This window comes from Oncorhynchus keta, chromosome 24 (assembly GCF_023373465.1).
Source record: "Oncorhynchus keta strain PuntledgeMale-10-30-2019 chromosome 24, Oket_V2, whole genome shotgun sequence".
NCBI classification, from domain to species: domain Eukaryota; kingdom Metazoa; phylum Chordata; class Actinopteri; order Salmoniformes; family Salmonidae; genus Oncorhynchus; species Oncorhynchus keta.
The window spans coordinates 408,983-433,071 of NC_068444.1; the positions used below are offsets into that span (position 1 = coordinate 408,983).

Sequence of the window (24,089 nt, forward strand, 5' to 3'; positions counted from 1 at the left end):
CTGCTCTGCATTATTTGGTGTTCAGAATTACTTGACACATTGGAAAAAAAACAGAGCAAACTAGAATGCTATTTGGCCCTAAACAGAGAGGACACAGTAGCAGAATACCTGACCACTGTGACTGACCCTAAACAGAGAGTACACAGTGGCAGAATACCTGACCACTGTGACTGGCCCTAAACAGAGAGAACACAGTGGCAGAATACCTGACCACTGTGACTGGCCCTAAACAGAGAGAACACAGTGGCAGAATACCTGACCACTGTGACTGGCCCTAAACAGAGAGGACACAGTAGCAGAATACCTGACCACTGTGACTGACCCTAAACAGAGAGTACACAGTGGCAGAATACCTGACCACTGTGACTGACCCAAACTTAAGGAAAGCTTTGTCTATGTACAGACTCAGTGAGCATAGCCTTGCTATTGAGAAAGGCCACCGTAGGCAGACATGGCTTTCAAGGCACACTGCCCACAAAATGCGGTGGAAACTGCACTTCCTAACCTCCTGTCCAATGTTTGACTCTTATTAGAGACACATGTTTCCCTCACATTACACAGATCCACAAAGAATTAGAAAACAAACCGGGTTTTGACAAACTCCCATATCTACTGGGTGAAATACCACAGTGTACCATCACAGCAGCAAGATGTGTGACCTGTTGCCACAAGAAAAGGGCAACCAGTGAAAAACAAACACCATTGTAAATACAACCCATATTTATGCTTTTTTTATTTTCCCTTTTGTACATCGTTACAACACTGAATATAGACATTATATGACATTTGTAATGTCTTTACTCTTTTGAAACTTCTGTGAGTGTAATTGTTTATTTCACTTTTGAATATGATCTACCTCACTTGCTTGGCAATGTTAACACATGTTTCCCAATAAAGGCCTTGAATTAAATGGATCAAAATTGAGAGACAGAGACAGAAAGAGAGAAAAAAGCTCACCTGTGCAGTCTGTCTTCCAGTAACTCGATGTACTTGACAACATTCTCTTTCAGAGTCAGTTCTTTTGTGGAGAAAAGACAGAAACAGAGTTAACAGTTTATAACATATCTATAGAATTACAATATCTCTGCCCTAAGTCCTCTCCTCTCTCTGTCCCCTATCTACTCTGCCCCCAGTCCTCTCCTCTCTGTCCCCTATCTACTCTGCCCTCAGTCCTCTCCTCTCTCTGTCCCCTATCTACTCTGCCCTCAGTCCTCTCCTCTCTCTGTCCCCTATCTACTCTGCCCTCAGTCCTCTCCTCTCTCTGTCCCCTATCTACTCTGCCCTCAGTCCTCTCCTCTCTCTGTCCCCTATCTACTCTGCCCCCAGTCCTCTCCTCTCTCTGTCCCCTATCTACTCTGCCCCAGTCCTCTCCTCTCTCTGTCCCCTATCTACTCTGCCCTCAGTCCTCTCCTCTCTCTGTCCCCTATCTACTCTGCCCTCAGTCCTCTCCTCTCTCTGTCCCCTATCTACTCTGCCCTAAGTCCTCTCCTCTCTCTGTCCCCTATCTACTCTGCCCTCAGTCCTCTCCTCTCTCTGTCCCCTATCTACTCTGCCCTCAGTCCTCTCCTCTCTCTGTCCCCTATCTACTCTGCCCTCAGTCCTCTCCTCTCTCTGTCCCCTGTCTACTCTGCCCTCAGTCCTCTCCTCTCTCTGTCCCCTATCTACTCTGCCCTCAGTCCTCTCCTCTCTCTGTCCCCTATCTACTCTGCCCTCAGTCCTCTCCTCTCTCTGTCCCCTATCTACTCTGCCCTCAGTCCTCTCCTCTCTCTGTCCCCTATCTACTCTGCCCTCAGTCCTCTCCTCTCTCTGTCCCCTATCTACTCTGCCCTCAGTCCTCTCCTCTCTCTGTCCCCTATCTACTCTGCCCTCAGTCCTCTCCTCTCTCTGTCTGTCCCCTATCTACTCTGCCCTCAGTCCTCTCTCTGTCTGTCCCCTATCTACTCTGCCCTCAGTCCTCTCCTCTCTCTGTCCCCTATCTACTCTGCCCTCAGTCCTCTCCTCTCCCCTATCTACTATGCCCTCAGTCCTCTCCTCTCTCTGTCCCCTATCTACTCTGCCCTAAGTCCTCTCCTCTCTCTGTCCCCTATCTACTATGCCCTCAGTCCTCTCCTCTCTCTGTCCCCTATCTACTATGCCCACAGTGGGAACAGGAAAACAGGTAGATGACCCTGTTACCTGAAAGACCATCATGCACATCCAAACTCGTCCCCATCCCAGAGAGGCTCCGCTGGGTTCCACCCCACCAACCACCACCCTCCTGGCCTCATCTACTCACCATGCTGGGCCTGTCTGGCCTCCAGCTCCAGTTTTAGCTGTTGTTGTTGTGTCTTCATCTTGGCCAGATCCTGGCTGTTACCAAAACTCAGGCTGTGGAGTCTCTTCACTAGCAGCTCCAGCCTGTCTCTTTCTCCGTAGACAGCTCTCATCTCTGCCTTCAGCTCCTTAGCACTGCTGAAGGCATTACCTACAACATAAGAACACAGCTCTCATCTCTGCCTTCAGCTCTTTAGCACTGCTGAAGGCATTACCTACAACATAAAAACGCACTGTTGTAACAAAACACAACACAGCTCTCATCTCAACCTTCAGCTCAGCATAATGCTGAAGTCACTAGCTACAACATAACAACACAGCTCTCATCTCAACCTTCGGCTCAGCATAATGCTGAAGTCACTAGCTGCAAATTGCATCTTCTTTACATCCTGACATGTAACACAGCACAACAACAACACAACATGACACTACAACACGACACACTACAACACACTACAACACACTACAACACAACACACTACAACACACTACAACACGACACACTACAACACACTACAACATGACACACGACACACTACAACACACTACAACACACTACAACACGACACACTACAACACACGACACACTACAACACGACACACTACAACACACTACAACACACTACAACACGACACACTACAACACGACACACTACAACACGACACACTACAACACACTACAACACACGACACACTACAACACGACACACCACAACACACTACAACACACTACAACACACTACAACACACTACAACACGACACACTACAACACACTACAACATGACACACTACAACACGACACACTACAACACACTACAACACACTACAACACGACACACTACAACACGACACACTACAACACACTACAACACACTACAACATGACACACTACAACATGACACACTACAACACGACACACTACAACACGACACACTACAACACACTACAACACGACACACTACAACACTACAACACACTACAACACACTACGACACGACACACTACAACACGACACACTACAACACACTACAACACACTACAACACGACACACTACACCACACTACAACACGACACACTACAACACACTACGACACACTACAACACACTACAACACGACACGACACACTACAACACGACACACTACAACACACTACAACACGACACACTACAACACTACAACACACTACAACACACTACAACACGACACACTACAACACGACACACTACAACACACTACAACACACTACAACACGACAACACACTACAACACGACACACTACAACACACGACACACTACAACACGACACACTACAACACACTACAACACACTACAACACGACACACTACAACACGACACACTACAACACGACACACTACAACACACTACAACACACGACACACTACAACACGACACACTACAACACACTACAACACACTACAACACACTACAACACGACACACTACACTACAACACACTACAACATGACACACTACAACACGACACACTACAACACACTACAACACACTACAACACGACACACTACAACACGACACACTACAACACACTACAACACACTACAACATGACACACTACAACATGACACACTACAACACGACACACTACAACACGACACACTACAACACACTACAACACGACACACTACAACACTACAACACACTACAACACACTACGACACGACACACTACAACACGACACACTACAACACACTACAACACACTACAACACGACACACTACAACAACACGACACACTACAACACACTACAACACGACACACTACAACACACTACAACACGACACACTACAACACACTACGACACACTACAACACACTACAACACGACACGACACACTACAACACGACACACTACAACACACTACAACACGACACACTACAACACTACAACACACTACAACACACTACAACACGACACACTACAACACGACACACTACAACACACTACAACACGACAACACACTACAACACGACACACTACGACACACTACGACACACTACGACACACTACAACACGACACACTACAACACACTACAACACACTACAACACAACACACTACACACTACAACACACTACAACACGACACACTACACACTACGACACACTACAACACGACACACTACGACACACTACGACACACTACAACACACTACAACACACTACAACACTACACACTACAACACACTACAACACACTACAACACGACAACACAACACGACACACTACAACACGACACACTACAACACACTACAACACACTACCACAAGACACACTACAACACGACACACTACAACACGACACGACACACTACAACACAACACACTACAACACGACAACACACGACAACACACTACAACACACTACAACACACTACAACACACTACAACACACTACAACACACTACAACACGACACACTACAACACACTACGACACACTACAACACAACACACTACAACACACTACAACACGACACGACACACTACAACACGACACACTACAACACACTACAACACACTACAACACGACACACTACAACACTACAACACACTACAACACACTACAACACGACACACGACACACTACAACACGACACACTACAACACACTACAACACACTACAACACACTACAACACGACACACGACAACACACTACAACACGACACACTACGACACACTACGACACACTACGACACACTACGACACACTACGACACACTACGACACACTACGACACGACACACTACAACACACTACAACACACTACAACACAACACACTACAACACAACACACTACACACTACAACACACTACAACACGACACACTACAACACGACACACTACACACTACGACACACTACAACACGACACACTACGACACACTACGACACACTACGACACACTACGACACACTACAACACACTACAACACACTACAACACAACACACTACAACACAACACACTACAACACAACACACTACACACTACAACACACTACAACACGACACACTACAACACAACACACTACAACACGACACACAACACAACACACTACAACACGACAACACAACACGACACACTACAACACGACACACTACAACACAACGCACTACAACACACTACAACACGACACACAACACAACGCACTACAACACACTACAACACGACACACAACACAACGCACTACAACACACTACAACACAACACGACACACTACAACACGACACACTACAACACACTACAACACACTACAACACACTACAACACGACAACACACTACAACACGACACACTACGACACACTACGACACACTACGACACGACACACTACGACACACTACGACACACTACGACACACTACGACACGACACACTACAACACACTACAACACACTACAACACAACACACTACAACACAACACACTACACACTACAACACACTACAACACGACACACTACAACACGACACACTACGACACACTACGACACACTACAACACAACACACTACAACACACTACAACACAACACACTACACACTACAACACACTACAACACACTACAACACGACAACACAACACGACACACTACAACACGACACACTACAACACACTACAACACACTACAACACGACACACTACAACACGACACACTACAACACAACACACTACAACACGACACACTACAACACACTACAACACACTACAACACACTACAACACGACACACTACAACAACACACTACAACACACTACAACACACTACAACACACTACAACACGACACACTACAACACACTACGACACACTACAACACAACACACTACAACACACTACAACACGACACGACACACTACAACACGACACACTACAACACACTACAACACGACACACTACAACACTACAACACACTACAACACACTACAACACGACACGACACACTACAACACGACACACTACAACACACTACAACACACTACAACACACTACAACACGACACACGACAACACACTACAACACGACACACTACGACACACTACGACACACTACGACACACTACGACACACTACGACACGACACAACACACTACAACACACTACAACACAACACACTACAACACAACACACTACACACTACAACACACTACAACACACTACAACACGACACACTACAACACGGCACACTACACACTACGACACACTACAACACGACACACTACGACACACTACGACACACTACGACACACTACGACACACTACAACACACTACACAACACACTACACACTACAACACACTACAACACGACACACTACAACACAACACACTACAACACGACACACAACACACTACAACACACTACAACACACTACAACACGACACACTACAACACGACACACTACAACACAACGCACTACAACACACTACAACACGACACACAACACAACGCACTACAACACACTACAACACGACACACAACACAACGCACTACAACACACTACAACACAACACGACACACTACAACACGACACACTACAACACAACACAACGCACTACAACACAACACACTACAACACGACACACTACAACACGACACACTACACACTACAACACACTACAACACGACACACTACAACACAACACACTACAACACGACACACAACACACTACAACACACTACAACACGACACACTACACACTACAACACACTACAACACGACACACTACAACACAACACACTACAACACACTACAACACGACACACAACACAACGCACTACAACACACTACAACACAACACGACACACTACAACACGACACACTACAACACACTACAACACACTACAACACGACACACTACAACACTACAACACACTACAACACGACACGACACACTACAACACGACACACTACAACACTACAACAAAACACACTACAACACAACACACTACAACACAACGCACTACAACACAACGCACTACAACACGACACACTACAACACAACGCACTACAACACACTACAACACAACACGACACACTACAACACGACACACTACAACACAACGCACTACAACACAACGCACTACAACACGACACACTACAACACAACAACACACTACAACACAACACGACACACTACAACACGACACACTACAACACAACACACTACAACACGACGCACTACAACACAACGCACTACAACACAACACACTACAACACGACACACTACAACACAACACACTACAACACGACACACTACAACACACTACAACACACTACAACACAACACACTACAACACACTACGACACACTACAACACACTACAACACACTACAACACGACACACTACAACACAACACACTACAACACACTACAACACACTACAACACACTACAACACACTACAACAAAACACACTACAACACGACACACTACAACGCACTACAACACAACACACTACAACACTACAACACTACAACACAACACACTACAACACACTACAACACACTACAACACGACACACTACAACACACTACAACACACTACAACACTACAACAAAACACACTACAACACGACACACTACACACTACAACACGACACACTACAACACGACACACTACAACGCACTACAACACAACACACTACAACACACTACAACACGACACACGACAACACACTACAACAACACACTACAACACGACACTACAACACACTACAACACACTACAACACAACACGACACACTACAACACGACACACTACAACACTACAACAAAACACACTACAACACGACACACTACAACACACTACAACACGACACACTACAACGCACTACAACACAACACACTACAACACGACACACTACAACACACTACAACACAACACACTACAACACACTACAACACACTACAACACACTACAACACACTACAACACAACAAGACACAGCAGCTGTATTGTCAGCGTTAGCCACATTAGCTATGGCTCATCAAGTCCTTAATAGGCAACGTCAATGTGGATTGGTTGATAATGGTGGTGTATCTTTATTGCCAAGGACAGGAAGAAGTGGAGGGAGCGCATTGCTGTCTTGAGTCCCGTGTGGATGTGATGTAGATAAAGTGTGTATCTGTTAGAGGGGATGGTACTGTATGGTAAGGAAGTGTCACGCCCTGATCAGTTTCACCTGTCCTTGTTATGGTCTCCACCCCCTCCAGGTGTCGCTGATTTTCCCCAGTGTATTTATCCCTGTGTTTCCTGTCTCTCTGTGCCAGTTTGTCTTGTATGTTTCCAAGTCAACCAGTGGTTTTCCCACCCTCCTGCTTTTTGCATTCTCCTTTTTCTAGTCCTCCCCATTTTGACCCTTGCCTGTTTCTGGACTTTGTACCCGCCTACCTGACCATTCTGCCTGCCTTGACCACGAGCCTGTCTGCCACTCTGTACCTCCTGTTTCCTAACCCATTGGATTAATAAACATTGTACATAGAGGAGTCTCTGGCCACTGGGTCCGTCCGTCTGCATCTCCTGCCGGTTCAGGGTTTTTCTTTGTGGAGAAGACGTACAAGACCCTGTGCATTGACTACTGGGGACTAAACAATATCACTGTCAAAAATGGTATGAACCTCTCCAGGGGGCCACCATGTTGTCCAAGTTGGACCTTCGGAATGCCACCTGGTTCGGATACGCGAGGGGGATGAGTGAAAGCAAAGAAGTGTGAGTTCTACCACTCTTCTATTACCTTTCTGGGATATGTCATTGCTGAGGGCAATGTTCAGATGGGATCCTGGAAAGGTGAATGCAGGGGTGGATTGGTCTCAACCAACGTCCAGAGTGCAGTTGCAACGGTTCCTTGGGTTTGCAAACTTCCACCGCTGTTTAATTTGGGATTACAGCACTCTGGCGGCCCCCCCTCTCGGCACTCACCTCCGCCAAGGTTCAAATGGTCTCCAGCCTTAGTTGACCTGAAGCATCGGTTCACAACAGCACCCATCCTCATCCATCCAATCCCTCGGATCAATTTGTGGTGGAAGTGGATGCTTCGAATGTTGGAGTGGGGGCCATCCTGTCCCAGCGATCTGCCCAGGACCAGAAGCTTCATCCCTGTGCCTTCCTGTCCCATCGTCTCAATCCTGCTGAGAGGAACTATGATGTTGGCAACTGAGACCTCCTGGCGGTTAAGATGGCATTGGAGGAGTGGCGGGACTGGCTGGAAGGAGCAGAATAGCTATTCCTGGTCTGGAACGACCATAAAAACTCCATTCAGCCAAGCGCCTCAACTCAAGGCAGGCCTGGTGGGCCCTCCTGTTTACCAGATTCAACCATTTCCTACCGTCCTGTGTCTAAAATGTGAAGCCTGATTCTCTCTCCCACCTATACAGTTCCTCTGCCACACCCTCGACCTCTGAAAACCATTTTCCCTACCTCAAGCCTTGCTGCACCTGTGGATTGGGGTATTGTAATGTAGAGGTGTACGATAAATGTAGAGGTGTATGATAAATGTCGAGGTGTATGATATATGTAGAGGTAGAGGTGTATGATATATGTAGAGGTAGAGGTGTATGATATATGTAGAGGTGTATGATATATGTAGAGGTAGAGGTGTATGATATATGTAGAGGTGTATGATATATGTAGAGGTGTACGATATATGTAGAGGTGTACGATATATGTAGAGGTGTACGATATATGTAGAGGTGTACAATATATGTAGAGGTGTATGATATATGTAGAGGTAGAGGTGTATGATATATGTAGAGGTAGAGGTAGTTGATATTTGTAGAGGTGTATGATATATGTAGAGGTGTATGATATATGTAGAGGTAGAGGTGTATGATATATGTAGAGGTGTATGATATATGTAGAGGTGTATGATATATGTAGAGGTGTATGATATATGTAGAGGTGTATGATATATGTAGAGGTAGAGGTAGTTGATATTTGTAGAGGTGTATGATATATGTAGAGGTGTATGATATATGTAGAGGTAGAGGTAGTTGATATTTGTAGAGGTAGAGGTGCATGATATCTGTATAGCCAGGTACCTGAGATGGCGGCTAGCTTGGCTTCGTGGAGAGCCAGGAGTTGAGTCTCTGTCTCACTGACTTTTCTTCTCAGACTTCCTCCCAACCTCTGACTCATCACTACCTAGAGAAGGATGAAGGAAAGAAGAGAGGGAGGGTTAGATGACACACTTATCATTATAGTACAGTATATAACACCTTCCTAATATTGAGTTGCACCTCTATTTAACCTCAGAACAGCCTCAATTTGCCAGGGCATAGGCTCTACAAGGTGTTCAAAAGCATTCTACAGGAATGCTGGTCCATGTTGACTCCAATGCTTCCCACAAAGGTGACTCGTTTCAGGAATTTAGGAGCATTTCACACGTCACTACTTCACAGGAGAGCCGTTTGAATGTAAACTTGATTTTTTATCAAAAGTCATTTTTTGGCAGAAATGCCTACTGGAACATGTGAGCTTTCATGTGCCTTAATTCCAAACTTATATGCCATCTGTAAATACGAATACAATTGTTATATTACAAGCTACAAAAAAAAGTCAGCAACCTTCTCGCTAGCCATGATCGGCTGAGATAATGAGTGGGCTGGACATGCCGAGAGTTGGGATTGGTCTGCCATATAGCATGCTTCTGTCTATTTGATCTGGTCAGTATGTGTAGGTAAACCTGTCTAACGCGGCTTTAAAATAAATATCACTTAGTAGAACTGCATAAGTGTTGCTCTCCACTTTCTGGAGGACCGAGTTTTGAAATCAGTGGAATTAGAGTCTGATAGCTAAAGAGATGGAGAAAACATCTGTCTCCGGATTACATCTTCAACTAAGGGCAACCATGGCATCCAACCATGAATAATGTATACGGGTAAGATAATCTAGCGAGCTACATTTTCAGACATTATCTGTTTCTAATTTTGACAAAGTCGTTTTTAAGTCAAGTCAAAGTGTACTGTTAGCTAGCTAGGTAACGTTAGCTGGCTGGCTTGCTAGCTAACGTTACGTGGTTGATCTTATCTGAGTGTGCCAGAGTGCAGAATAACTGACACATTTACGAACGCTCAACATGGCGGATGTCAGTAAACATAAATTGTTGCCAGCAGCACAGTTTCAGTCACCAACTCTCTGGATAAAATGAAAACAGCCTAACCAGCTCTGCCAGGTAAAAAGGTCAGTGAGCTGTTCTCTCATTTGTGTCTGGAATTAGCTAGCCAATGTTAGCCAGGTAGTTTGGGTGCTTGACTGTTGTTAGAAGTCTCAGATCAACCCTGAATGAGATGGATGGGGCTAAAGCTTTAGATGAAAGGTGCTGAACAAATTTTCTTTCTCAAATTTTCTCAAGTTTATCAACTTTCAAAGCAGAATGACTTTCCCATTGTTCCTTAAATACAGTGTATGATATACCATTTGAAGCTCTGTGTCTCTGCTTTTAACCAATGTAAAAAACACATTTTCTAATTTTGCAATGTGAGACCTAATCAAGTTGGCTAGATGTCTTTTGGGTAGTGGACCATTCTTGATAAACACGGGAAACTGTTGTGTGGAAAATCCAGCAGCTTTGTAGTTCTTGACACAAACCGGTGAGCCTGGCACCTACTTCAATACCCCATTCAAAGGCATGTAAATATTTTGTCTTGCCCTCTGAACATACACAATCCATGTCTCAATTGTTTTTAATAGGCTTAAAAATTATTCTTTAACCCGTCTCCTCCCTCCATTCTACACTGACTGAAGTGGATATAACAGGTGACATCAATAAGGGATCATAGCTTTCACCTGGATTCACCTGGTCAGTCTGTCCTGGAAATAACAGGTTCTTTCTTTTTTATTTATCCATTATTTTACCAGGTAAGTTGACTGAGAACACATTCTCATTTACAGCAACAACCTGGGGAATAGTTACAGGGGAGAGGAAGGGGATGAATGAGCCAATTGTAAACTGGGGATTATTAGGTGACCGTGATGGTTTGAGGGCCAGATTGGGAATTTAGCCAGGACACCAGGGTTAACACCCCTACTCTTACGATAAGAGCCATGGGATTGATCCCTGCCTACAGACAGAAACTAAAACAAGAGGCTCCCACGCTGAGGTCTGTCCTACGCTGGTCCGACCAAGCTGACTCCACACTCCAAGACTGCTTCCATCACGTGGACTGGGATATGTTTCGTATTGCGTCAGATAACAACATTGACGAATACGCTGATTCGGTGTGCGAGTTCATTAGATCGTGCGTTGAAGATGTCGTTCCCATAGCAACGATTAAAACATTCCCTAACCAGAAACCGTGGATTGATGGCAGCATTCGCGTGAAACTGAAAGCGCAAACCACTGCTTTTAATCAGGGCAAGGTGACTGGTAACATGACCGAATACAAAACAGTGTAGCTATTCCTCCGCAAGGCTATCAAACAAGCTAAGCGTCAGTATAGAGACAAAGTAGAATCTCAATTCAACGGCTCAGACACAAGAGGTATGTGGCAGGGTCTACAGTCAATCACGGACTACAAGAAGAAAACCAGCCCAGTCACGGACCAGGATGTCTTGCTCCCAGGCAGACTAAATAACTTTTTTTGCCCGCTTTGAGGACAGTACAGTGCCACTGACACGGCCTGCAACGAAAACATGCGGACTCTCCTTCACTGCAGCCGAGGTGAGTAAGACATTTAAACGTGTTAACCCTCGCAAGGCTGCAGGCCCAGACACCATCCCCAGCCGCGCCCTCAGAGCATGCGCAGACCAGCTGGCCGGTGTGTTTACGGACATATTCAATCAATCCCTATACCAGTCTGCTGTTCCCACATGCTTCAAGAGGGCCACCATTGTTCCTGTTCCCAAGAAAGCTAAGGTAACTGAGCTAAACGACTACCGCCCCGTAGCACTCACTTCCGTCATCATGATGACTCCTTGCTGTCCCCAGTCCACCTGGCCATGCTGCTGCTCCAGTTTCAACTGACCTGAGCCCTAGGACCATGCCCCAGGACTACCTGACATGATGACTCCTTGCTGTCCCCAGTCCACCTGGCCATGCTGCTGCTCCAGTTTCAACTGTTCTGCCTTACTATTATTCGACCATGCTGGTAATTTATGAACATTTGAACATCTTGGCCATGTTCTGTTATAATCTCCACCCGGCACAGCCAGAAGAGGACGGGCCACCCCACATATGCTCTCTCTAATTCTCTCTTTCTTTCTCTCTCTCGGAGGACCTGAGCCCTAGGACCATGCCCCAGGACGACCTGACATGATGACTCCTTGCTGTCCCCAGTCCACCTGACTGTGCTGCTGCTCCAGTTTCAACTGTTCTGCCTTGTTATTATTCGACCATGCTGGTCATTTATGAACATTTGAACATCTTGGCCATGTTTAGTTTAGTTTATTTTATTTTATTTTTACAGGGACAGTGCACATTAATCAACGTTTCAGTAAAAGTGCCGGTTTTAGCCAGCCGGCTAATTTTCAACCGCAGTCCCTGGGCAGGTTATTAAAAACAATTACAATATAGACAATAGCACCATAGACATAGCAACATAGCAACATAGGACAAGCAAGACATAGCATACAGACAGAGCAACATAGAACAAAAAGCAGCAAGACAAAATTCATAAAAGCAACAAAGTGTTTCCATACCTCACAAGCTACAGACAACATGGAAAGCGGCAACACACAGCTAGGGACCATGTTCACAAATCTGATTGACCTTTAGCCATGTCTTCAAGCATTTTGTGAAAGTGTGATATGTGGTGCAGTTATGTGTGTCTGATGGCAGTGTATTCCAGACTTGGGAAGCTCTCACAGAGAATGCAGATTTACTAAAGGTGCTTTTCCTTAGGGGAACTATACAGTCACCTCTCATGGCAGACCTTGTGGATCTGCTGCCATATGTCTGAGTTTTCTGTTTAACAAAAATATTGAGTGGAGGGGGAGCCAGGCCATTAAGGATCTTGAATACAAGACATGCATCGGTGTATTGCACAAGATTTTCCCAACTCAAGAGCTCATGTTTTCTAACGATGTGACAATGATGATGGCTATTGGGCTTCCTATCAAGCACTTTGAGAGCCTGTTTGTAGACAGACTGAATAGGTTTTAATGTTGTACAGCAAGCTTGGGCCCAACTAGTCAAGCAGTATGTTAAGTGGGGAGTATCATAGATTTGAAGTACAGTTTTGCTACCTCTGTAGTCAAACAATTTCGTATAAATCGGAAATTAGCTAGATTGAATTTAGTTATTTGAATTACCTTTTTCACATGCTTTTTTAAAAGAGAGGTTGGAATCAAGTATGATGCCAAGGTACTTAAAATCGGATACCACCTGGAGCTTCTCCCCTGACACATAGACATCTGGCTCAGTAGCATCTGTTGCCCTCTTTGTGAAGAACATGCAAACAGTTTTTTTCACATTGAGATGCAAACACGAGTCACAGAGCCACTTTGTAACCTGGACCATTACAGTAGTGAGTTCTTGTGCAGCTTGTTGTTTGCTCTTTGCATGCACATATATCACTGTATCATCTGCATACATTTGAACTTCAGACCCAGTACATACAGAAGGCAGATCATTAATGTACAGGCTGAACAGGAGGGGCCCCAGTATTGACCCTTGGGGCACGCCCACATCATAGCTACGAGTGGGCGACAGCTCATTGCTCACTCTGACACACTGAGTTCTGCCTTCATATGATTTCATCCATCTCAAGGCATCAGGGGAAACGTTGAACTTGGACAATTTTGTGATGAGAATCTCATGGTTAACAGTATCAAAAGCCTTCCTTAGGTCCAGAAACACAGCCCCAACAGCACCCCCTTTGTCCATCTTGGACTTCACATTTTCCAGAAGAAAGCAGTTGGCCGTTTCTGTGGAGTGTTTCGCTCTGAAGCCAAACTGCATGGAGTGTAATGTGAAGGGGCTGTTGTTGAGGTGGGCAATCAGTTGTTCTGCTACACACAATGTTCTGTTATAATCTCCACCCGGCACAGCCAGAAGAGGACTGGCCACCCCACATAGCCTGGTTCCTCTCTAGGTTTCTTCCTAGGTTTTGGCCTTTCTAGGGAGTTTTTCCTAGCCACCGTGCTTCTACACGTGCATTGCTTGCTGTTTGGAGTTTTAGGCTGGGTTTCTGTACAGCACTTTGAGATTTCAGCTGATGTACGAAGGGCTATATAAATACATTTGATTTGAAGTGCTTTGAGAGACTAGTCAAGGACCAGATCACCTCCACCCTACCTGACACCCTAGACCCACTCCAACTTGCTTACCGCCCAAATAGGTCCACAGACGATGCAATCTCAACCACACTGCACACTGCCCTAACCCACCTGGACAAGAGGATTACTTATGTGAGAATGCTGTTCATCGACTACAGCTCGGCATTCAACACCATAGTACCCTCCAAGCTCGTCATCAAGCTCGAGACCCTGGGTCTCGACCCCGCCCTGTGCAACTGGGTACTGGACTTCCTGACGGGCGCCCCCAGGTGGTGAGGGTAGGCAACAACATCTCCACCCCGCTGATCCTCAACACTGGGGCCCCACAAGGGTGCGTTCTGAGCCCTCTCCTGTACTCCCTGTTCACCCACAACTGCGTGGCCACACACGCCTCCAACTCAATCATCAAGTTTGCGGATGACACTACAGTGGTAGGCTTGATTACCAACAACGACGAGACGGCCTACAGGGAGGAGGTGAGGGCCCTCGGAGTGTGGTGTCAGGAAAATAACCTCACACTCAACGTCAACAAAACTAAGGAGATGATTGTGGACTTCAGGAAACAGCAGAGGAACACCCCTATCCACATCGATGGAACAGTAGTGGAGAGGGTAGTAAAGTTTTAAGTTTCTCAGCATACACATCACAGACAAACTGAATTGGTCCACTCACACAGACAGCATAGTGAAGAAGGCGCAGCAACGCCTCTTCAAACTCAGGAGGCTGAAGAAATTCAGCTTGTCACTAAAAGCACTCACAAACTTCTACAGATGCACAATCGAGAGCATCCTGGCGGGCTGTATCACCGCCTGGTACGTTAACTGCTCCTCCCACATCCGTAAGGCTCTCCAGAGGGTAGTGAGGTCTGCACAACGCATCACCGGGGGCAAACTACCTGCCCTCCAGGACACCTACACCACCCAATGTCACAGGAAGGCCAAAAAGATCATCAAGGACAACAACCACCCGAGCCACTGCCTGTTCACCCCGCTATCATCCAGAAGGCGAGGTCAGTACAGGTGCATCAAAGCTGGGACCGAGAGACTGAAAAACAGCTTCTATCTCAAGGCCATCAGACTGTTAAACAGCCACCTCTAACATTGAGTGGCTGCTGCCAACACACTGACACTGACTCAACTCCAGCCTCTTTAATAATGGGAATTGATGGGAAATGATGTAAAACATATCACTAGCCACTTTAAACAATGCTACCTAATATAATGTTACATACCCTACATTATTCATCTCATATGCATACGTATATACTGTACTCTATATCATCTACTGCATCTTTATGTAATACATGTATCACTAGCCACTTTAACTATGCCACTTTGTTTACATACTCATCTCATATGTATATACTGCACTCAATACCATCTACTGTATCTTGCCTATGCCGCTCTGTACCATCACTCACTCATATATCCTTATGTACATATTCCTTATCCCCTTACACTGTGTATAAGACAGTAGTTTTGGAATTGTTAGTTAGATTACTTGTTGGTTATCACTGCATTGTCGGAACTAGAAGCACAAGCATTTCGCTACACTCGCATTAACATCTGCTAACCATGTGTATGTGACAAATACAATTGGATTTGATTTGATTTGACCTGTACATAGCCCACCTATAATTTAGCCCAAACAACTACCTCTTTCCCTACTGTATTTATTTGATTTATTTTGCTCCTTTGCACCCCATTATTTTTATTTCTACTTTGCACATTCTTCCACTGCAATTCTACCATTCCAGTGTTTTACTTGCTATATTGTATTTACTTTGCCACCATGGCCTTTTTTGCCTTTACCTCCCTTATCTCACCTCATTTGCTCACATCGTATATAGACTTGTTTATACTGTATTATTGACTGTATGTTTGTTTTACTCCATGTGTAACTCTGTGTCGTTGTATGTGTCAAACTGCTTTGCTTTATCTTGGCCAGGTCGCAATTGTAAATGAGAACTTGTTCTCAACTAGCCTACCTGGTTAAATAAAGGTGTTCTCAACTAGCCTACCTGTGTCACGTTCTGACCTTTATTTTCTGTGTTTTGTATTTAGTTAGTATGGTCAGGGCGTGAGTTGGGTGGGCAGTCTATGTTTGTTTTTCTAGGTTTTGGGAATTTCTATGTTTCGGCCTAGTATGGTTCTCAATCAGAGGCAGGTGTCATTAGTTGTCTCTGATTGAGAATCATACTTAGGTAGCCTGGGTTTCACTGTGTGTTTGTGGGTGATTGTTCCTGTCTCTGTGTGTGCACCAGATAGGACTGTTTTTGAGTTTTCACATTTCTTGTTTTTGTTAGTTTGTTCATGTGTACCTTAATGTATTAAAAAGTACCATGGACAATTACCACGCCGCGTATTGGTCCTCTGATCCGTTTCGCCTCTCCTCTTCGGAAGAAGAGGAGGAAATTCATTACAGAATCACCCACCAAAATCGGACCAAGCGGCGTGGTAAAGGACAGCGACGACAGCAGCAGCAGCAGCAACAACAGCGGCCAGCATCAGAGCAGAATCTGGACTACACAACTTGGGAGGAGATAGATAGGTGGGCGGTCGACCCAGGGAGAGTGCCGGAGCCCGCCTGGGATTCGATGGAGCAATGCAAGGAAGGTTACAGGAGAATGAGGTTGGCGAAGCCAGCACGGCAGTGCGACAGGTACGAGAGGCAGCCCCAAATTTTTTTGGGGGGGGGCACACGAGGTGTGGTACTAAGCCAGGTAGCAGACCTGAGCTCACTCCTCGTGCTTATGATAAGCAGCGCATTACTGGTCAGGCACCGTGTTATGCGGTTGAGCGCACGGTGTCGCCAGTGCGTGTCCATAGCCCGGTGCGCTATAGGGCAGCCCCCCGAAAGTGCCATGCGAGTGTGGGCATTGAGCCAGGGCGTATGGTGCCTGCTCAGCGGGTCTGGTCGCCGGTACGCAGTCTTGGTCCAGGTTATCCTGTGCCGGCTCTGCGTGCTGTGTCTGCCTGCGCTCCGCTCGTACCGGGCAACTGTGGGAGTGGAGCCTAGGGGAGAGGTGCGTGTAGTAAGCACTAGATCTCCCGTGCTTACCCACAGCCCGGTTCAACCTGTGCCTGCACTCTGGAGGGTCCGGGCTCGAGTAGTTGTCCAGCCTGGGGAAGTGGTGCCAAGGTTGCGCACCAGAGCTCCAGTGCTCCCCACAGCCCGGTCTTTCAGGCTCCTCCTAACACCAAGCCTCCTGAAAGTCTCCCCAGCCTGGTGGTTCCTGTGGCAGCCCCACGCACCAGGCTGTCTCTCAGTCTCCTCCTGCAGGTGCTCCCGCCTGTCCGGCGCCGCTGCCGGAGCGTCCCGCCTGTCCGGCGCCGCTGCCGGAGCGTCCCGCCTGTCCGGCGCAGCTGCCGGAGCCTCCCGCCTGTCCGGCGCCGCTGCCGGAGCCTCCCGCCTGTCCGGGCGCGCTGCCGGAGCCTCCCGCCTGTCCGGCGCCGCTGCCGGAGCCTCCCGCCTGTCGGCGCCGCTGCCGGAGCCTCCCGCCTGTCCGGCGCGCTGCCGGAGCGTCCCGCCTGTCCGGCGCCGCTGCCGGAGCGTCCCGCCTGTCCGGGCGCGCTGCGGAGCGCCCCGCCTGTCCGGCGCCGCTGCCGGAGCGTCCCGCCTGTCCGGCGCCGCTGCCGGAGCATCCCGCCTGTCCGGCGCCGCTGCCGGAGCCTCCCGCCTGTCCGGCGCCGCTGCCGGAGCGCCCCGCCTGTCCGGCGCCGCTGCCGGAGCGTCCCGCCTGTCCGGCGCCGCTGCCGGAGCCTCCCGCCTGTCCGGCGCCGCTGCCGGAGCCTCCCGCCTGTCCGGCGCCGCTGCCGGAGCCTCCCGCCTGTCCGGCGCCGCTGCCGGAGCGTCCCGCCTGTCCGGCGCCGCTGCCGGAGCCCCTCAGCCCAGAGGCGCCAGAGCCCCTCAGCCCAGAGGCGCCAGAGCCCCTCAGCCCAGAGGCGCCAGAGCCCCTCAGCCCAGAGGCGCCAGAGCCCCTCAGCCCAGAGGCGCCAGAGCCCCTGCCCCTCTGTCCAGAGCTTCTGCCCCTCTGTCCCGAGCTGCCCCTCTGTCCAGTGGGGTCATTGAGAGGGGTTGCCATGGTGAGAAAGCCACGGAGGCGGACAATAAAGCGGACTAAGACAATGGTGAAGTGGGGTCCGCGTCCCGCGCCAGAACCGCCACCGCGGACAGACGCCCACCCAGACCCTCCCCTATAGGTCAAGGTTTTGCGACCGGAGTCCGCACCTTTGGGGGGGGGTACTGTCACGTTCTGACCTTTATTTTCTGTGTTTTGTATTTAGTTAGTATGGTCAGGGCGTGAGTTGGGTGGGCAGTCTATGTTTGTTTTTCTAGGTTTTGGGAATTTCTATGTTTCGGCCTAGTATGGTTCTCAATCAGAGGCAGGTGTCATTAGTTGTCTCTGATTGAGAATCATACTTAGGTAGCCTGGGTTTCACTGTGTGTTTGTGGGTGATTGTTCCTGTCTCTGTGTGTGCACCAGATAGGACTGTTTTGAGTTTTCACATTTCTTGTTTTTGTTAGTTTGTTCATGTGTACCTTAATGTATTAAAAAGTACCATGGACAATTACCACGCCGCGTATTGGTCCTCTGATCCGTTTCGCCTCTCCTCTTCGGAAGAAGAGGAAATTCATTACAACCTGGTTAATTAAAGGTGTTCTCAACTAGCCTACCTGGTTAAATAAAGGTGTTCTCAACTAGCCTACCTGGTTAAATAAAGGTGTTCTCAACTAGCCTACCTGGTTAATTAAAGGTGTTCTCAACTAGCCTACCTGGTTAAATAAAGGTGTTCTCAACTAGCCTACCTGGTTAATTAAAGGTGTTCTCAACTAGCCTACCTGGTTAAATAAAGGTGTTCTCAACTTGCCTACCTGGTTAAATAAAGGTGTTCTCAACTGGCTACCTGGTTAAATAAAGGTGTTCTCAACTGGCTACCTGGTTAAATAAAGGTGTTCTCAACCAGCCTACCTGGTTAAATAAAGGTGTTCTCAACTTGCCTACCTGGTTAATTAAAGGTGTTCTCAACTTGCCTACCTGTTTAAATAAAGGTGTTCTCAACTTGCCTACCTGGTTAAATAAAGGTGTTCTCAACTAGCCTACCTGGTTAAATAAAGGTCAAATAAATAAAATAAGTAAATAAACTCTGCTTTACTCTGCTCTGCTTTACTCTGCTCTGCTTTAATCTACTGTGCTCTACTCTGCTCTGCTCTGCTTTAATCTACTGTGCTCTACTCTGCTCTGCTCTGCTTTAATCTACTGTGCTCTGCTCTGCTCTGCTTTAATCTACTGTGCTCTACTCTGCTCTGCTCTGCTTTAATCTACTCTGCTCTGCTCTGCTTTAATCTACTCTACCCTGCTGTGCTTTACTCTGCTCTGCTGTGCTCTGCTCTGCTGTACTCTGCTCTGCTGTACTCTGCTCTGCTGTACTCTGCTCTGCTGTACTCTGCTCTGCTTTACTCTGCTCTGCTTTACCCTGCTCTGCTTTACTCTGCTCTGCTTTACTCTGCTTTGCTCTGCTCTGCTTTGCTCTGCTCTGCTGTGCTCTGCTCTGCTGTACTCTGCTCTGCTGTACTCTGCTCTGCTGTACTCTGCTCTGCTGTACTCTGCTCTGCTGTACTCTGCTCTGCTGTACTCTGCTCTGCTTTGCTCTGCTCTGCTTTGCTCTGCTGTGCTCTGCTCTGCTGTACTCTGCTCTGCTGTACTCTGCTCTGCTGTACTCTGCTTTGCTCTGCTCTGCTTTGCTCTGCTCTGCTTTGCTCTGCTCTGCTTTGCTCTGCTTTGCTCTGCTCTGCTTTGCTCTGCTCTGCTCTGCTTTACTCTGCTCTACTCTGCTCTGCTGTACTCTGCTCTACTCTGCTCTGCTGTACTCTGCTCTACTCTGCTCTGCTGTACTCTGCTCTACTCTGCTCTGCTGTACTCTGCTCTGCTGTACTCTGCTCTGCTGTACTCTGCTGTACTCTGCTCTGCTGTACTCTGCTCTACTCTGCTCTGCTGTACTCTGCTCTACTCTGCTCTGCTGTACTCTGCTCTGCTGTACTCTGCTCTGCTGTACTCTGCTCTGCTGTGCTCTGCTCTGCTGTGCTCTGCTCTGCTTTACTCTGCTTTACTCTGGGAGGAATGGTTGAGTTGCCATGCCACAAAGTAGGGGTCGTGGTGACTGCAACTGAAACTGTGTCTCTCTGTATAAGAGTGTTTATTGAATGTCTAATGTCAATATGTCAATATAAAAATAACCTTACTTTAGCCGTAGCATCTTTAATGGACAGACTCAGTGATTGCTCCTGATCCTGGAGTCTGCAAAGGAAGAGGAAGACGGGAGGAATGTTATGGACAGACTCAGTGTTCCTACAAGGGAAGATGAAGACAGGGGGAATGTTATGGACAGACTCAGTGTTCCTACAAGGGAAGAGGAAGACGGGAGGAATGTTATGGACAGACTCAGTGTTCCTACAAGGGAAGAGGAAGACAGGAGGAATGTTATGGACAGACTCAGTGTTCCTACAAGGGAAGAGGAAGACGGGAGGAATGTTATGGACAGACTCAGTGTTCCTACAAGGGAAGAGGAAGACGGGAGGAATGTTATGGACAGACTCAGTGTTCCTACAAGGGAAGAGGAAGACAGGAGGAATGTTATGGACAGATAGATCCTTTGAAGATGTTCATATTGAAACGTATATATTTTTTTCAATTCCTAACTTGGTTTGATAAGATTAGTACAGATTTTCTCAGGGGACCCCAGGTGTGGAGAGACAGTGATCCTGGAGAAGTTGGGATTGGTACTGACCTGCGTATGGCTTCAGGGGGAGAGACACAAATCCTGGTCCTGCTCTGTGATGTTACCAGGTCATTGAGGGCATTGCCCATGTCTCTGAGCTGGATGTGGCTACAGCTGCGCAGGGCGGGTCCTTCAACCTCCTCAGTCTGTAGCTCCTCCTCTTCCTGCTGGATCTGCTGTTCCAGGCTGCAACTCCGAGACTGCAGCTCTCCGACCCTCCACTGCAGCTCTGCCATCTCCGCCTGGGGGCAGGCCCGAGGGCAGAGAGCATTCATAAAGAGTAGTCTCAGAGTAGGAGTGCTGATCTAGGATCAGTTCTGACTTCTAGATAATAATAAATAGGATTATACAGACAGGGGACCTGATCTTAAATCAGCACTTGGATTCACACTCAATTCAACATTTTACAGGGCATGGGACATTCTTCATTCAACCAGTGTATGACAGGATCCATTTACAGGGCATGGGACATTTCTTAATGTACACAACTGGGTATTTCCTGTAGTATTTCTGCTGCAGGCATATCTAACTACTTCATTCTACAACGCTCTAAACTGTAGAACTGTTGAGTGTACACTTGGTGGACACTTTGCACAAATCGATGTGATTAATACAAACAGGCCAAAGGTGTCCAAAATGCCTTGTTATTTTCAGTAATCGCTACCTAACAAAATCTACTCACCTCCACCATGCGTTTCTCCTGCAGCAAACACTCTCCTTTGCAGTGGACCCTGGACGGCTTCAGCCACTTCCCTCCATCCTCTCCACCTCTTCCCTTTAACAGGTCAAAGCAGAAAGAATAACAGACAATAACAGTTAAACTAGCATCCTGTGGGTCTGTTCTGTTACCCAGTTAAACTAGCATCCTGTGGGTCTGTTCTGTTACCCAGTTAAACTAGCATCCTGTGGGTCTGTTCTGTTACCCAGTTAAACTAGCATCCTGTGGGTCTGTTCTGTTACCCAGTTAAACTAGCATCCTGTGGGTCTGTTCTGTTACCCAGTTAAACTAGCATCCTGTGGGTCTGTTCTGTTACCCAGTTGAACTAGCATCCTGGTAGCTCTGTTCTGTTACTTCCCAATAATACAGTTTATGCCGACTAAAATAGTGTGGTGTGGGGTGTTGTGGTGTGGGGTGGTGTGGGGTGGGGTGGTGTGGTGTGGTGTGTTGTGGTGTGGGGTTTTGTGGTGTGGGGTGTTGTAGTGTAATGTGTTGAGATGTGTTGTAGTAATGGTACTAACCTGTGGTCCTCCATCCTGGCGAGGGCGCTGTGTACTGCCTCTCTGAGTCTCTGGAGGAACAGAGCCACACTGGGCTGTCTGGAGGGGAGACCCAGCCTCAGTGAGCTCCTCTCTCTACACAGCTCCTCCAGCTTCTTACCAAAGCGCTCAGCTGAAACAACAGCACACATATCTGGGTCATAGACCAGAAACAATCCTCTGCTGCTGGCCTCTCCTCTACTACTGCTGCTGGCCTCTCCTCTGCTGCTGGCCTCTCCTCTACTACTGCTGCTGGCCTCTCCTCTACTACTGCTGCTGGCCTCTACTACTGCTGCTGGCCTCTACTACTGCTGCTGGCCTCTACTACTGCTGCTGGCCTCTACTACTGCTGCTGGCCTCTACTACTGCTGCTGCTGCTGGCCTCTCCTCTACTACTGCTGCTGGCCTCTCCTCTACTACTGCTGCTGGCCTCTCCTCTGCTGCTGGCCTCTCCTCTGCTGCTGGCCTCTCCTCTACTACTGCTGCTGGCCTCTCTTCTACT

The 24,089-nt window shown here is 47.4% G+C and overlaps 1 protein-coding gene across 1 annotated transcript in view; it reads right to left on the bottom strand.

The window, feature by feature from the left end:
- LOC118376483 (disrupted in schizophrenia 1 protein-like) overlaps window positions 1-24,089 on the bottom strand; it is a 102,560-nt gene that overhangs the window by 59,284 nt on the left and 19,187 nt on the right. Inside the window, 8 exon segments of the mRNA XM_052477418.1 lie at window positions 958-1,018; window positions 2,276-2,464; window positions 10,376-10,478; window positions 21,795-21,849; window positions 22,340-22,572; window positions 23,013-23,043; window positions 23,045-23,098; window positions 23,570-23,720. Of these exon segments, the coding sequence (XP_052333378.1) occupies window positions 958-1,018; window positions 2,276-2,464; window positions 10,376-10,478; window positions 21,795-21,849; window positions 22,340-22,572; window positions 23,013-23,043; window positions 23,045-23,098; window positions 23,570-23,720 (877 nt within the window).